A 16916-nucleotide genomic window follows, 5' to 3' on the forward strand; every position below is an offset into this window, starting at 1 on the left:
GACTAATAATAAAGAGCATATTCATTTTAAAAACAGCTGTTTTATTTTGAAAATGTTGACCGGAAATTCTCCCCGCTATGCTAAACGCGAGTCGACGCTGCTACGAACCAGAAGCAGCAGACAGACACATTTTGACATATCTCCGAGAGCTCTCCGTGTGTTTTCGTAGCGACCAGCCAGCCCGTGTCTACACCCAGAGGAGACAGCAGGTGAGTTAAAACCTTTAAACGTGTTCAACGTCTGGTGTGACGCAGTTTATCTCAGCCTGAACCACGTCCGACTCTGTTTGAGTTAGTGGTAACTTTTCAGTGTTTTCCAGGAGTCGCACACTGGATAGGCCCACCTGAGGAAAGTGAAAGTAAAATAATACGAGACAGAAAACCAAAATAGATATTTACGGGTCATTTATACCGGGGACGTGGTGTCCTTCAGGCTAGTAGGCTATTACACGATACCTTTGAATAAGGAAATGTTCACTATAGCCTCCTAAAATAAGTTACATATTAACCTTGATATCTCCTATTATATTCTACTAAATGCAGTATTTATTAGAATATACTAGCAAGCTGTGGTGGTTATTCACTAAGTCACTGTGTGAGGGCACAAGTGGACAACAGTGTGAGCACTCCTCTCTGTTATTTTAATATAATTGACTTATCTTGTGACCCGCTGATTAGACACTTCCGGTTTGGAGGCTCATTATGCTGCTGCATGACACAGAGTCACTGATGATGTCAGTGAGCATCGAGGGGTTGTTATCTTCACCAAAGGACAAATTATTTACAGTTGAAATTAATTCGGAGTGTTTATTTTTATTTCCCCATTATGATAGGAAAGCAATGACGAACAGAAATTAGGTTTTGAGCCTTAAATAATTCTTTAATTTCTAGAGAAGCCAGTCAGAAGTTTGCCACTGAAGGTACAGAATATTATGAATTAACATACTGAACAAACATATCTTGAAATAAATGCAAGTAGCAAAATCTGATGAACATTGTAGCTGAATAACTGATTGTTAAGAATTAATGTTCATGTCTATACACTGCAGCACCTTTCCCCAGGGACAGGAACCTTTGTACTTCAGTAGGCACTTTCAGACCACAGGAATATACACCGATCAGGCGTAACATTATGACCACCTTCCTAATATAGTGTTTGTGCCTCAGAAACAGTTGTGACTCATCAGAGAACGGACATGGGCCTTCTGAGGGTGTCCTGTGGTGTCTGGTAACAGAATGTTGCTAGTGGGGGGCCTCTGTGGATCATCCCACAGATACTTGATCAGTTTGGGATCTAGTGAATTTGGAGGCCAGGTCAACACCTTGTGCTGTTCTTCATGTTTTTTTTGTTTTTTTTTAAGTTGTTCCTAAAGTGTTTTTTTGTGTGTGTGCCTGTGTCCTGCTGGATGTCATTGCTATGGGGTGGGGGTGCCTGGTTTTACTTCTCCTGTCGGTGGTCATAAAGCCTGATCAGTGTATTTTCTTTACCATTTGGTGGAAGTTCCCCCCTTTTATTGCATCAGCACTGCACGAACTGTAAACTATGGTCTTGTTTTAAGGGCCGTTTTTAGTTCCTGCTTCAGGCCAGGTGCTTTTTCAGGACCAAAGGAACCTTTATTGATGAAAGAATATGGTGATTTGTCTAGACATAAGTGTGTGGTGATTGGTTGAACACATGAATGCAAGACAGGCAACCGCGTTTTAATAGTAAAACGTGTAAACGTTGGTAAAACATTTGCTGTGCAAACAAGAGGCGTTAACATTGAAGACTGCAACAAGAGACAGATGTTCTATGTGGCACAGAACGTTGAGAGACGTTGCTTTTATTGCCACTATGTCACTTCAGTGTTCATGTTAGCAGTGTAAATGTTAACGGAAGTTAAATATCCTCCATTTTTACTGGGATTAGTGTTGTTTAGTCGCCTGCATCCTTTTTTTAAGTCCCTGGGACTGGGAGCAGCTCCAGGTGCTCCAGGTAGTCCAGGAAAAGCAGCTTATACGTTTATGCCATGATGTGAAGATTTGAACTTTAGCGCCCTCTATTGGCAGTGACAAACGCCAGCGCATGCAACCATTGTTTGGTATTATACTTTACCTGTATGAATAACTTGTGGTAATATTTGAAATAGTGGGGGGGGGGAGTAAACCTGACACATGTTATTATTTAAAATCTTAAAACTTCTCTATAAAACTGTAGCTTCAAAAAACGATTTCAATACACAAAATGGCTAATTGAGAACTGTCTCTTTCCTCTCAGCGTCATGGCGTCTGGAGGCCCCATGATGAACGGTGACATCTCTCGCTCTTCCAACCAGCCTGGCACGCTGGAGGAAACCATTCAGCAGATGAACATCCTCATCCAGGAGAACAGAGACCTGAAAGGTTAGAGCGGCTCTCTGGTGTGTTTTTTTTTTAGGGGTTAGGAATAAAGCTGTCCATGTATAGATAGTTCAGCTGCAAAGAAATCTTATCAGGTTAAACTTGTGGTGTTCTTGATTTGAGGGTGTGGGTGTGACAGATCAGCTTGGGAAAAGACGACTGATCGTGTGTGTTTAATCCCTCTGTTCCTCTCGCTCAGAGGCTCTGCGTCAGACCAACCTGGCCATGAAGGAGCGTTTCGAGGGTCTGACCGTGTGGCGGGAGAATCAGCGGAAAGAGCGGGAGTTCCTGGAGGGAAGGCTCGAGGAGGCCCGGGATCGCTTGGGAACGCTGACCCTCCAAAACCAGGACATGAGCAAGAAGCTGGAGGAGGCCGAGAGGGCAGGAGGAGCTACGGGAGGATATCAGGTGAGGGTGCCCCACTGATCATAACGCCCTGTAAGGGTTTGCTTGCACCGATGTCCTTCCATTTGTACTGAAATATCACTGCAACTAAAGTTACACTATCCGTCCAACAATCAGAGTGCAGAGCTGAACGCCCTGCGTGTCCAGGTCGCTCGCCTGCAGGCAGAGAAGAACGACCTGGTGGCCATGAACTCTGAGCTTCAGCTGAAGGCGGAGCAAGACTCACGAGACGACTCATTTATTGAAATCATCAAGGTGTCGGTAAGAACCGGTATTCATCAGTTCTGTAGTTATCATATGATGTAGCAGAGAAATTCTGATTTTCAAATAAATCACAGGTTTATTCTCGGATTTTGCGCTTTACATGCAACAACACGTGTGAAAAAGTTTGGGCTGTAACGTCTTTCTTGTCAGGACGAGGCGTGTGGCGCCGAGCGCGGCAAACATCCAGAGCTGAGCATGACGGGATCCCGTCTGGACAGCGAGGATGCGACGGTCAGCCAGCTGCTGCAGTCCCTGAGGAACGAGACGCAGAAGGGAGAGAGGCTGCAGGTCGAGCTGCAGGCCTATGCTGCCAGGTAGAGGACCGTCCCAACAAGACAGTTTACACTCCAACCCATTTTAAAAGTTGTTTATATTTTTCTCACCTCCCGGGATCTGTGACTTTATCCAACAGAATTCGAGAATTGGAACAGAGGAGGTGCAGTGTAGAAGAATCGACACAGACAGCGCCAGAGACTACCAAAGAGGATTCTAGGAAGGAGGATGAGGTATTATAGTGCTGTAAATGTATAGAAAGGGAGCGGTGTGTGGCTTTTATTTGTTTTTGTTTCGTTTCTAATGTCTGTGAGTGGTTGTGAAAATATTTCAGGCGGCGTCTGAGGTGGAGAATCTCAAGTCTCAGATGATGACGCTCTTCAAAGATCTGCAGCAGACTCAGAGCAAGCTGGATGAAGCGGAAGGCATGAAGAGGAACCTGCAGGACAGGTTGGGGCCACACACACCCACACACACACACACACTCTAACCAAAGTCTGATCTTGTGTTCAGCAACCAAAACGTCTCTTTTGTTCCAATTTCTCCGTATAATCTGCTGACGCGCCGTGTTTTTCGCTAGATGTCGGGAGGTGGAGCAGGACGTGGCGACCCTGAAGGCCCAGCTCCTGCAGAAGCAGGCCGTTCAGACGGAGAACGACCGGCTGAAGCTGCAGCTGGACAGCATGCAGTCCCAGAGCCTGATGGAGCAGAAGAAGACTGATGAGGAGAAGTCAGAGCACAAATGCAGAGGCATTGATTTGTTACGCATCAGTCGCGAATTTAATTAAGTTTTGGCTAACCCCTTCCTTCGCCTCTCACAGGAACAACCTGGCGCAGCTGAAAGATGCCTACACTAAGCTCTTTGAAGACTACAATGAGCTCAAGGAGGAGAAGAAGAAGAGAGAGGTAACTGTGTAGTGTTATGAGGACTTCCGCCAAAGCTAGTGCATTTTAAGAGCATAAAAAACTAGAGCTGAGACCTCGTCGTGTTTGACCTCAGTTCTCCTGTTTGAGCTGCAGAATCTGATGGTGGAGAAGGGCATGTTCGATGACCTGCAGATGCGCCTGACTGCCGCCGAAGAAGCCCTGGCCGTTAAACAGAACAAGATTGATGACATGAAGCAGGAAATATTCATGAAGGAAAAGGAGCTGGAGACAATATCAGTCTTCCAGGCCCAGGTGAGTGGGCGTATATGCAGGGAGCACTTTTACTATTACAGTTTCCATGTCAAATCAACGTGACAAAAAAAGAGAACGGTAATGAGAAAACGTGCGTTCTCGAATTTTATATGTTCCTACTTCCCCTTTCGTCTCTCCTTCACCGTCAGCACTTCTGTCTTCACTTCTTGGCTCGAGCATGTACAGGTAGTGGCTGTCTGGACCGTTTGACCTGGCCTTTATTTTGACAGTCAAATATGCAGAAATACTCCGTTAACCATTCTAAGGGGACTTTAATACTGGAAATAGTCCTGAATATACTCACACACTTTGACTTAACATTTTCAGGACCTGTACCAATTTTTTTTTTTTATCACAGTGTGGAGTCTGTACTTTAGTAAACTGTCTAGTATTGGACCCTACATACCTACTTGGCTCAGCATGGCTTCCTTCAGTTTCATCGTAGTCAGCGTTTTGTCTTTTGTTTTTTGCAGGCCGAGGTCTACTCCTCGGACTTCTACGCTGAACGTGCGGCGAGGGAGAAACTCCACGAAGAGAGGGAGCGTCTGGCCGCTCAGCTGGAGTATGTGAAGAAGCAGAACAGCCAGCTGCAGGAGGAAATGGAGTCTCTGGGCCGGTATGCAGACAGTCACAAGACAGCTTGTTTTCACGGTTGTTCAGTTCAGCTTGTGTGAACCAGGAGAGAAAAAAAAAAAAATACACTGCTGTCCTTATGGTCAGGATGAGCTCACACAGAAGTAACTAAATTATCATGCCACAGAAACACTGTCTGGTTACGAATGCCACTAGGAACGCGCTGTAGAAAACCTTCTTCAAGTGATTTTACAGATTAGTACGATATCCTGAGTTGACTTATGCGACCCTCCTTTTCGATCCCTTTCTTTCTCCACAGGCGTTCTCTGAATGAGATGCAGAAGAGACACGTGGCACCAGGAGGAAGTCCACATGGAGCTGGTGCAAATCTGGTTGGAAGAGGTATAATACATTAACACAAGTTTTTTAGGGTTAACACTAAACTATGCTCATCAGCTAGGTGCCAACCTTATCTGTATGATGGATAGACACAACCCAGTAGCAATAACTTTGAGATATTATATATAAACCAGAGGCGATTGCTCTAAGACTACAGGGGAAGCTCAGCCTCCCCTAAAATATCACTGGCAATTTCGTCAAATACTACGAATTTACATTACTACTCAAACTAAAATGTGCTAGAACATGATCGACTTCATGGCTACTTCTTATAATAACACAATCGTTAATAAGTTTTAGCCGTTCGTCTATCGTGATTTTTTTTCTCATATCACGGTCCGTTTAAAAACCCATTGAGGCTCGGCTTCAATGACTTTCAATGGGGCTTCAGAATGGGCCGATCTCAGGGCAAAAAAGCTCGACATTTATTGGACAAACGCTCCAAAATCGTCACTTCCAGGGAAGCCGGGCGTCTCAGGGAGTGAATGGGCAGTGGGATGTACCAGGACGCCGAGCTTCTGTATGATGATTGGATGAACTGTTAACGTGGCTGGAACTCGTCGTGATTGACAGCGCTTTAAGCCTATACCAGACTATACTTCTGCATCGAAGGATTTTAGGTCAGTCCCATGCGGATATTTGGCGAGAGAAGTTACAGTACAGGTTAATACTAAGCTACTGCTCATTATCTGTTGCGATATCGCACTATTTCCATCTGTCAAAATAAAATCGTGAATAGCGTTATTGAGTTTGCTACTTGTTTTCATTTCAGTTTTAAAAAGTTCGTTTATTTGCAATTGTAGGGAGTAAACTAGCCAGCCAGCTAGCTAGCTGCACCCACTTTTAAAAGTTGATAGCTTAAAAGTTGAATGAAGTTTCTACGTTAAACGAATCAAGCTGAATTAATTAAATGAATTTTGGTTAGAAGAATGATAATAATAATACGAAGAACACTTCTGATAACAGTAGAGTGCATTTTCATGCACTGTAATTAACTAATATTAACTATAAACATAGGCCTATACAATATAAGGAGAATTAGTAACCCTGTTAAATTTAATGATGTAATAATTGGCAAATTTTACAAAACTGGGCTTCCCCTATTTGAAAGACCAGCAGCCGCCACTGATATAAACATATACAAGATTAATTATTTATACACTTGAACCTAAACCATGTGATGGGTGAAACCTTTCTACACAATCTGGGATGAAGTACACCTGGAAGACTTAGTACTGTATAATTATAGCATCATATAGTTAAGGACAAGAGCTGTAATCTGTGTTTCCTTCATTCTCAGGTGCTGACTGGCAGCATCACGGGAATATCCCTGAACATGCCTGTCCCAAGTGCAACGAGATCCTGCCGGACCTGGACTCCCTGCAGATCCACATCATGGACTGCATCAACTAGACCCCCGTCATTATAAGCATTCACAAAAGCAGCGGCTGCATTAGCACCTTAATCGGAGTCTTCCTCTGCTTTGAGCTGTACCTCTTATATTGGATCCCTGCGACAACACTCCACAGATCAGTCATATTCATTCTAGGACGGGAACATGCTGCTTTTGGAGGAATTAGTATGCAATCTATTGTGTATGTGAAATCTGCTGAAAAACATTGGTAAGAGTATAGTAAAAAAAATAATAATAATAATAATATTATATAACACTCGTGTTGTAGGTTCTGGGCCCGTACCATCTGGCACATGGTTTATTAGTTGCTGCGATGACTGAAAATCTTCAGGGCAAAGCAAGTCTACAACAGCAAAACAGACTGAACGAACCAAAGTTGAGCTTTACAAGTTGCATTTATTACAAGAGTACAGTATGCGGTTGATGAAGGTGTTTATATTTTTTGAAAGTTTACTTTTCAAATTAATTGAAGTTCCTTCTGTATTTTACTCAATAAGGACATTTTAGTTCAGAAATGGGTTTTTGGTGTTGGAAGACGGCGCATGCACGGCGTGGGCACTTTAATATGAAGATATTTTATTTGACTCCGCAGACGATGCCTAGTATTTAGAACATAATATATCTAACCTGTTAATCGAGCTTCTACTGTACGGCAGGAGGTTTCCTGTGGATTGTGTAACATTTAGTTTGTAAAAGGTCTTCTGATTTTATGTTGTTTTTCTGTGAAAGAAAATAAAAAAAGACCTCCAAAGTTTTGTCTGCTTTCAGTCATACAGAGACGCACCAGAGTGTATGAATAAAACATGATAAAAAGCAATTAGTAGACAGAGGAAAAAAAGACTCAGCCACAACACCAAGACTAGCAACACCAGATATGCCCTCTCTGCAATGTCCATACAGTATGTGATATTATGGCATGGATGTAACTAGGTAGATTTAAAAAATAAATAAATAAAAAGACATGGCTGCAAGAAAATGCAAGCATGGCATGATGTCCAAGAAATAACAATAAATATTTAAGGAATCTAAGAGTGACACCTACTGTTTGTAGATGTACCTGAAAGGTACATTGCATGAGATAAGATTGAATTAATGATTTATTCTGCAAAGTCTTTCATATCTGACAAGGTTGTTTTATAAACTGTTGTGGGACTTTTCATTGTGTATTTTCATAATAGCAGTTCCTAGCTAAACTATGGGGATTTCGGCTTCTGTGAGAGCTTTAAAAGTTTCTCAGACACATTAAAAAAAGAAAAGAAAATAGCTTCCTGAGCAGAGAGTTATACATAGAGTTTATTTATTGCCCTATTTTTCTCTAAGTCAAAGAAATAAAAAGAATTCTTTTCCCCATCTTCACCACAAAGGAAGAGACAATTATCCGGGCACTGATTGCAGGCTCCTGCTTTCCCTGCGGACAAATATTATAACAACATCATTTATCAGTTCCAGTTTTTATAATTGTTTATATTATACATGTTAAGCTTATATTTTCATTTGCTGCTAAGAAATTAAGTCCTTAATTCTTAGTCTAAAATAAAATCTTATCATTTAAAAACCTAGTTTTAGTCAGGCAAATCGTTGGGCACCTAGAAGCATTTTGACAACACAACGGGGTCCTTCGTTTAGCGCCAGTTTAGATTTTCTCCCTCGCTCTGTGTTTGGGTTGAGGAAATTAAGGCGTAACTCTGCTGTACAATTTTTTTTAATAAAATATATCTGAATGGCTTTTACGTAGCCGCAAACAGTGTTAATAACTGGACAATAGGTCATATATTTATAAGTTTTAGAATCTGTCAAAGTCGCGTTAGCCCCGGCAAGATACGCAAAGTTGTGCCACTGGAAGCCGAGGTGAGTTGGCTCTCTCACTGTCTTTGAGGGATTCAGAAATAAGCACGGTTCAGGCAGTTTATAAACAATGCTTCATGTTCGCCACAGAAACAAAGTATTTGCGTCTTCAAATGTTGACATTTGTTCACCGTGTTAGACTGCTTTTAAAGTTTAAATGGATCTGCTGAGCCAGGTCCCCACAGGCCGAACCCAGATGAGTGAACTGTAATGCTTTGTTATTGTGTCCTGAACTTTAACGGTTGTTACATTCATCTGAACAGACTTAGGTAAGAAAGGGGCAAGACTTTAACAGTCGCCTACGACACTGTTTGGAAAATAGATTGTGTCTGATTCTTGAATACCTAAAACTAAACACATGATTTATATTTCAGTTGTATTCTTTTTTTCAGATGAGATGCAGGGCAGGCGTGCAGATCCTTTTCACAGGACTAATTTTAAATACACAAGCTGTTTATTTGGCACTTAATTAACCTATTAACTGCATTACTTGTTCTGTAGGTCATCTGAAATCAGCATCTCTGTTAAAGTCTTTAAAATGGATGGTAAGTATTATGAGATTTAAAACACATCAGAATACAGCTTTTTTTGCAGCTCAAGACCCACGAGAGTGTATGTCTTTTTCTTTTTTTTTATGCAGGTGAGAATGATCTGGACATTTTGCTGGCGCTGCTGGCTGAGAACGAGGGGATTGGTGAAGAAGGAGAAGACAATCAGCAGCAGCAGCAGCAGCAGCAGCAGGAGGAGGAGGAGGAGGATGACTTGGATGGCCTGTTTGATGAGGAAAATGGGGAAGAGGAAGAGTACAAAGACGGCGTTGACGAGGAGCAGCAAAACGCGGACACGGGGGACGTGGTGTCGAATCTCTTTGGAGACGTGGATGACATTGAAAATGACAAGGAGGACACTGAAGGAAAAGAAAGTGGAGGAGAGGCCCGTGAGAAGATGAACAAGTCACAAGAGGATTTGCAAGGTTTGTGCCGGAGCGGTTTCTTATTAAGTCTGCCGTTTGGCTCAGTTCAGCGTTGCTTGTTGGGTCTGTGTTCATCACCTGCTCTTTGCGTCTTCAGAGGAGCTGAGGCGGATGCAGGACCAGATGAAGAAATTGCAGCAGCAGCTGGAGTCCAGCCAGAAGGTTTCCAAACCGTCATCCACTCCGGTCAGGGCCGCAGGAAGCTCGTCAAGTCCCAAGCCAGCGACGCCCAAACCTGCACCTAACCGACAGCCGACCTCCAAGCCGGCGCAGGCCAAACCGGCCGCCGCCACGCCGAAGACCAAGACACAAGCAGGTTAACATAACTTCTGCTGTTTTGTTTTAAACATAAAGTACAGAGTAAAGTGATAAAGATGCATCAGTGCAGCAGCGACAAACTGTGCTTCTGTTTTCCTTGTTCTCTAATAGTAGCAGCTTCTTCGTCCACTCCAGTCAGACAAGGAAGCCTGAAGCTCCAGGAGTCCTCCGACTTTTCCTCTCAGCTCGGCTTTGCTGACTCATTCAAACGCAAACCAAGAGAAGCTCACCAGCCCAAACCCAGCACATCAGCAGGTGACGTTAAACATTTAAAAACCAGATTCAGAATTTAAAATTGATTTTCAGGAGGCTTCATGTTTTTTTTTCTCCTTATTCCTCTCTGTAGAGAGGGGGCCGCTGGTGGAGATAAAGATGGGCAGCTCCTTCCTGCCAGCAGAGAGCAGCAGCAGACTTCCCGATCCTCTGCGCTCACCTCCAGCCTCCCAAAGCAGACCTGCACCTGCAGCGTCAGCGGCACAGCCCAAAGCTGCTTCTCATCCTCCTCTTCCTAAAGACGTGGCTGTTGAGAAGTACTCAGGTCTACGGCTCAGGTCAGAACACTGAAGTGATGTGTTGTTTTTTTTGTTTGTTTTTTTAAATGAGAATCAGCAGGGAAAAGTCTGAATTTAACTCTCATACTTTTTTGGTGCTCTTTTTTTTTTTGTTTGTTTCAGAAAGCCACGTGTTTCCTCCAGCGATATGGACCGGAAGATGGCCAGCCGCCGCCTCATCCGTCTGTCACAGGTGCCAGAGCGCTTGACTCGGGAGAATCTGGAGGACAGCGACTGGGTGACGTTTGCAGTGCTGGTGGGCAAGGCTACACAGCAAAGCAACACCAGTGTAAGTCCATGCTCCGGACTCTGGCTTTCTCTGTAATCCTGTTTTGTTGTGCGTTCTGATGTGTGATGAACAGCTTTACCTTGCTGTACCCCACAGTACTATTAGTTACTTTAATATAAGTAATAACACTAATAGCAAAGTGAATCCAAAAATTAAATACGTTTAGGTGCAAATATCAAAACGCTGGATGCAGGCAGATAGTGAACTTGATGTTGTTGGAGGTTTATTTCTCATATTTAAGTATATTTCCTGGTGGCTACTGGAGCAGTCCTGACAGATATCTTTCTACCTGCAGGGTAAAACCTTCAGCATCTGGAAACTGAACGACCTCCACAACCTGGAAGTGTTTGTGTCTCTGCTCCTGTTCGGCGAAGTCCACAAAGACCACTGGAAGACTGAGCCGGGCACCGTCATCGGAATCCTCAACCCGAACCCCATGAAGCAGAAAGATGGATATGACGGGGTGAGTGGACAGTCTGAAGTCAAGCTGACTAGTCGCCACCTAGCGGTTTAGTGGTGTAATTGCAGAACAACTCAGCCGCACCAGAGCACAGGTAGAAATGCTTTCACCGATACAGCCTCCACATAGACCGGTTGCAGGAGTATTAACTAAGCTTCGGTGATGGTAATGAGGGTGGGGCGATAGTTTTCTTTTTATTAACTCAAATGTTTCCTGCAGGACTGAGAGTCAAACCATCCACCTGCAAACATGCTTGTACAATCATTAGGTCTGATTTTACGCTTCCATTTGAATCAACTGTTAAATATCTCCAAAAAAATCTCCTCCTAAACATTTCCAGTGTTACAAGGCAGTCGCAATTCCATGAAAAAGTTAAATGCTGCTCTAAACGAGAATGCTTCTTTAGTACCTTCCTCTTGTGGTCTAGCTGTTTCCAGCTTTCATAAAACGGAATGAAGGAGAACTAACACATCCGAGAGAGAGGAAGACGAATCAAAGATAGCTGCATGTCAGTTTAATTTGGGATCCTTAAGTATATCTTTGTTATTTCCTAACAAGTCAAATCTCAGACGCTGCCAGCATTTTGTCTTACGTCGGTTTGGCTGCCGAAGCATCTGCTAATTAAATCAGAAAACAGGCCGGCGGTGTGGGTGAAAATAGCCAGTGAGGGTTGCTGGTGTCAGGATCGCATGACAATCTGAGATGTTGCAGGGAGAATGTGGTGGTGTTTGTGGTCGTTCCCAGCTGCGCTCGCTTGCACACGGACGCAGGGACACGGTTTGAGGATTGATGTCCTCTGCAGTCGTTTCTGAATCTTACTGAAACTCTACTGCAACGCTAATGTTCATATCTAAAACAGGCTCAGATTTGTATGACAAAGTTAATATTATCTGGCTTTGGGAAATGTGTTTTAGAGGCGAACGTCCTGCAACTAAGGATAGTTTGCATAATATTTTCATCTACAGATCATTTCCTTTTGGGATCTGATGAATCAGTTTGATTTGCAGAGTATAAGGCATGTGCTTAAACAAAAGAGCTGAGCAACTGGGCTTGTTCTTGATTTGTTCTTTCTCCATCACTTGCAGGTGAGCCTGACAGTGGATCACCCGCAGAAGGTGCTGGTGATGGGTGAAGCCCAGGACTACGGCACCTGCGTAGCCATGAAGAAGAACGGAGACCCCTGCTCTCAGATCGTCAACATGGTGGGTCCGATTTCCCCCGCAACACAGTCCACCTCTAAGGCTTTGTCGCGCTCCTCGCTTGTCCCTGTTCCTTTCCCCAAACATTGTTTTTTTTTTCGTTCTCCGCAGTACGAGTGCCAGTACTGCCAGTATCACGTCAAGGCCCAGTACAAGAAGATGAGCTCGAAAAGGGCCGAGCTGCAGTCGTCGTTTTCTGGAAAAGCCCCCAACAAGTTCAAGGGGAAGGGAGGCAGCCTGAAAGAACGTCTGTGTCAGGATGGTTTCTACTATGGCGGCGTGTCCTCGGCTGCCTGCGCCGCTTCACTGTGAGTCACGTTCGTTGTAGTCTTTTAATGGGTTAGGGTTTAATGGTGGGGTCTTTAAAATATGTTTGTTTTTTTTTGCCAGTTTTCTTTCCTAAGACATTGATATACACTTCTACAGACCTTCCTTTTAAACGTTCATTGTATTTAATGATAAATAATACAGTAATAATCAGGATTTCAAAACTCCAACCACCTCGTAACGCTGGCGTCAAAAAAAAGATACTGCAGAAGGTCTTGCGTGCCGTGGTCACGGCCCTGTCCAGTTTGGATTCCTGCTGAACTTGGATTTACAGCAATTTGTGCTAGCTAACTGCAACTTACAAGGCCAGGAACACAGTGTGGGTCTGGGCAGCGTCCGAGCCGCCTGACATTTTCAGTAACGTGTCTGTGCCTCGCAGAACTTCGTCCAAACCGAACAAACCCACCCAGAAGACTCTGGACAAGCTGTTTGTGAAAGGCTCGGCTCAGCTCGTCGCCGAGGCCAAGAGGATCGGTGAGGACTTCATCACACTGTCATACGCACACACAAAAGTTTAGACTAAAGCCTGCTGGAAGTCTTATGTCAATAACTGATGGTAATATTGTATAATAGCAGTAAAACCTTTACAGTTTCACTTTTGCATATCAAGAGCTAATTCTTTACCTTTTCTCCAACATTCGCGTTTTTTTAGACCACGGCTGTCAAACTCGTTTTAGTTCAGGGGGCGTTTTGATCTCAATGAGGCCGGACCATTAACACAGTAGGGTATTAACCTATAAATAACGACAACTCCAAACGTTTCCCTTTGTTTTAATGCAAAGAAGAACAAGTATGTTATGAAAATGTTTACATTTAAAGAACTGTACTATTGCAAAACACGTAATGAACAACCAGACATTTCTTAAGGAAAATAAGTGCAATTTCTGTATAGTTCTAGGTCTCAGTGTTGTGTTATGTCCACATATCTTACTTAAACTGTGTGAACCTAGCAATAGCAGTTACTTTTATTGGAGAAATTGCAGTTAATGTCTTCAATGTAATTTTTGCACTTTGCATTCATCCCACGGACCAGATTAGACCTCTGGCCGGCCGCTTTTGGCCCGCGGGCCGCATGTTTGACACCTGTGTTTTAGGCTGTCTACAATGAAGTAAAAGTAATTTGTGCATAAATATGACAAAAGAAATCACTGAGTGAACTCTAAAAGCAGAATAGACCGTCTAAATAGTTTTTTCCTTGTGTCCTTTTTAGCCATGCAGTCTGGTGAAGTTTCAGGTTGTTCAAATGAATTCAAGGACCTGCTGTCGATGCCAACACCTGGAGCTCTGCAGCTGAAGAAGCACCTGGGACAGGGCATTAAAACAGGTACACAGCCTAGAAATATTTAGCTGTCTTAAAAATGTTTCCTTTGTATATTAAGAATCAACATGAGCTGAACTCTGAGATGTTTCATTGAGCTGTCGTTCGACTTCAGTTTCCAAAGATGCAGCTGCAGCTCCGGTTCAGTCCATCTCAGCTTCAGATCTGCTGAAGCAGCAGAAACAGAGGCAACGGGAACTTCTGCAGAGCCGGCGACAGAGAGCTGAGGAGATCCAGAATAGGGCGCTGCAGAACGCAGGTGGCGCTAAACCAGCGCCTAGCAGAGGCGGCCTGATGTCCCCAAAAGCTGCTTCCGACGTCCCCAAGGCCGCGCTAAGCCCCGCAGTGCCCCACACCCCGACCCTGGGCCGAGGTTTCTCCGAGGGTGATGACATCCTCTTCTTTGAGGGCAACCATCCTCCAGCTCCCACCCTCAGCCTGTCGGCCGCCAAGCTGGTCGCTCTGAAGAAGCTGAGGGCCAAAGGGACGGGGCTCCGGAGGGAAGACCCCAACGCTGTGAAGAGGAAGAGGAGTAACGACAGTGAGATCAGCGCCCGAGTAGAGAAGAATCGGACCTCACCCAATGGTACACACCTCACATTTCAGAATGATACTTCTGGCACCAAACCTGCTTTATGAAAGTCATTCAGCTGAAAGAAATGTGTTCACGACAGGTCAAGGCTCGCACTAACAAAAGTGGTAAAATTTGTTCAACAAGATTCTTTGACTTATCTTTGACTTATCTGCGCAGGTGAATCATCCACTGCTGAAGAAGAGGAGCCGGCCCAGAAAAGGAAACGAGATCAACTCGCCTACATCCAGTCAGAGGAGTTTCAGAAGATCCTCAACGCCAAATCTCGCCACGGGCTGATACTTCAAGCGGTACGGCAATGGAATGACACGTGTCATTTGATTTACAGGTGTCAGAATAGATCTTGGCTGCATGCATCTACGTATTAAATGCTGCAAAGTGTGTGAGAGTCTCCTCTCTTTCAGGCTGAGTACCAGCTGCAGGAGCGCTACTTTAATCCTCTGGTGCAGAAGGAGCAGATGGAAGAGAAGATGAAGTCCATCAAGGAGATGAAATGTCGAGCTGTCAGCTGTAAAAAGGTACTGAGACGAGTGTTAAGTATCCACCTTAACTAAATGAAGAAAATTAGTAGCCCCTGATTGTTCCTCAGGTAAAAGCTGGACAAGTAAACCCATTATTTCCAACTGCTTCCAGTGTAATTACACCTACTTCAAGCCGGCGGATCGCTGTGTGGAAGAGAATCATGATCTGAGGTGGCACGATGCAATGAAACGTTTCTTCAAATGTCCCTGTGGACAGAGAGCCATCGCTCTGGACAGACTACCACACAAACACTGCAGGTGAGTCCTCTCTTATTCTTCCTTTGATGAGTTTGAAATAACATGTGAGAAGTTCAGCCTACTGAAAGTCAAACAACAATAACGTCAATCACATGAACAACTAATGTTGTTTTGCCATTTCAGTAACTGTGGTCTGTTTAAATGGCAACGCGACGGAATGCTGAAGGTAAAATGTCTCCGCTTCATAGATGACTTTTAATTCTATATTTAAACGATCGCATTGCCGTGACAAGAAAGCGGAGCTGACGTCGCTCTTTACGTTTTATTGCAGGAGAAATCGGGACCAAAGATCGCCGGCGAGCTCCTCCAGCCTCGAGGAGAGGAGCACGCCAAGTTCCTCGGCAGCATGCAGTGACGTCTGGTCGTTTAGGACCAGATTTATATGTTTGTAATTTAAGGGTTTTGAATATGGGTTTTAAACATCTGATGTGTTTTTGTTTTTTTTGTGGATTATAATGATATAAATGGAGAATAGTTGATTAAAGCAATAATGCGACGACTCAAGTCAAATGTTTCCGCTGTACTGATGTAAAGCAGAGCAGGTTCTGGAAATAATTAACTTGGGGACTATATATGCATCGGAGCTGAATTAATTGAGCAAGATTTCTACATTTTGTGACTAAATGGTCATGATCGGTTTCCTACTTGACGCGTAAGAGAAACAAAGTAGTAAATAAGAATGATCCACGTCTGAATTCCATTTAGCTGTTTCAGTTTTAGGCGCACAAATTTTAGATTTACTGAGGCAGTAAATCTAAAATTTGCTAAAATATGTTCCGCCCACAATCTAAAGTCACAGTGTTGCCTTGAAAAGTGATAAATAAAAGCTAATAAAAGTGACATTTTTATTAGCTACTGGTAAGAGGTTTGGAGCTTAATCCAGCACATAATATGAGACAGATCGTGTTTGAAAGTACAATTATTGTCATAGAAGCCATATCCCCACTGGTTAATGAGCCCACCCAAATACTGTCCTCTCTGTTGGGATTTTAAGACACGCAAGAAAGTAACAACAGCAAGCAATTCTGTAACGGCAGGATATGTGGTTGACAGGGACTGATCTGCTCTCCTCTGTCAGCACACACACACATCCCCTAACACACTTCATGTGTTGGCGCCATGACTGCCGAGGCCAGGTGGCGCTCACTCAAGCCTCCAAGCCGATCCACATGGCCCCGAAAAGCAAAAGTCTGCGGTGGAATCGGATCATAGAGATAAAATAAGGTTGGGTTTGCAGGCGTGTGATTAGCGAGTGCCGAGTGCCATGCCACATCATTTTCAGGGTTTAATTTACGCTCATTATACTGCCGCTGTTTTTTCTTTCCCTCCCGCTCCCTCTTCTGTCTCCCCGCTGCCCAGCTTGTGTCTAATATTTCCACT

At 43.8% G+C, this 16916-nt stretch overlaps 2 protein-coding genes across 3 annotated transcripts; both read left to right on the forward strand.

The window, feature by feature from the left end:
* Window positions 1–200: 200 nt before the first annotated feature.
* optn (optineurin) lies at window positions 201–7935 on the forward strand. Its single transcript, XM_084573196.1, has 13 exons — window positions 201–209; window positions 2257–2381; window positions 2578–2786; window positions 2901–3044; window positions 3198–3361; window positions 3460–3553; window positions 3655–3770; window positions 3901–4050; window positions 4142–4226; window positions 4341–4499; window positions 4973–5115; window positions 5392–5474; window positions 6772–7935. The coding sequence occupies exons 2-13, from the start codon at window positions 2261–2263 to the stop codon at window positions 6882–6884; spliced, it is 1581 nt and encodes a 526-aa protein (XP_084429322.1). The 5' UTR covers window positions 201–209; window positions 2257–2260; the 3' UTR covers window positions 6885–7935.
* Window positions 7936–8468: 533 nt separating this feature from the next.
* mcm10 (minichromosome maintenance 10 replication initiation factor) lies at window positions 8469–16822 on the forward strand. 2 transcript variants are annotated; one of them, XM_084573283.1, is made up of 18 exons: window positions 8469–8733; window positions 9232–9275; window positions 9371–9703; window positions 9801–10019; window positions 10133–10276; window positions 10368–10572; window positions 10696–10861; window positions 11157–11324; window positions 12407–12523; window positions 12632–12828; window positions 13227–13321; window positions 14058–14171; window positions 14281–14751; window positions 14917–15047; window positions 15162–15275; window positions 15391–15536; window positions 15660–15702; window positions 15808–16822. In XM_084573283.1, the coding sequence occupies exons 2-18, from the start codon at window positions 9269–9271 to the stop codon at window positions 15889–15891; spliced, it is 2754 nt and encodes a 917-aa protein (XP_084429409.1). In that variant the 5' UTR covers window positions 8469–8733; window positions 9232–9268; the 3' UTR covers window positions 15892–16822. The 2 variants fall into 2 exon arrangements, with proteins under 2 accessions (XP_084429409.1, XP_084429410.1); XM_084573284.1 differs by having other exon boundaries at window positions 10136–10276.
* The last annotated feature ends 94 nt before the right edge of the window (window positions 16823–16916 follow it).

Source organism: Chelon labrosus, assembly GCF_963514085.1.
Source record: "Chelon labrosus genome assembly, chromosome: 23".
Lineage (NCBI taxonomy): Eukaryota > Metazoa > Chordata > Actinopteri > Mugiliformes > Mugilidae > Chelon > Chelon labrosus.

Coding starts and splice junctions, on each gene's coding strand:
- mcm10 (XM_084573283.1), top strand. Junction 10,573..10,695: donor TACTCAGGTCTACGGCTCAG/GTCAGAACACTG, acceptor TGTTTGTTTCAG/AAAGCCACGTGTTTCCTCCA. Junction 14,752..14,916: donor GAATCGGACCTCACCCAATG/GTACACACCTCA, acceptor TTATCTGCGCAG/GTGAATCATCCACTGCTGAA.
- optn (XM_084573196.1), top strand. CDS start 2,261: ATGGCGTCTGGAGGCCCCATGATGAACGGTGACATCTCTCGCTCTTCC. Junction 4,227..4,340: donor AGGAGAAGAAGAAGAGAGAG/GTAACTGTGTAG, acceptor TTTGAGCTGCAG/AATCTGATGGTGGAGAAGGG. Junction 5,475..6,771: donor TGCAAATCTGGTTGGAAGAG/GTATAATACATT, acceptor CTTCATTCTCAG/GTGCTGACTGGCAGCATCAC.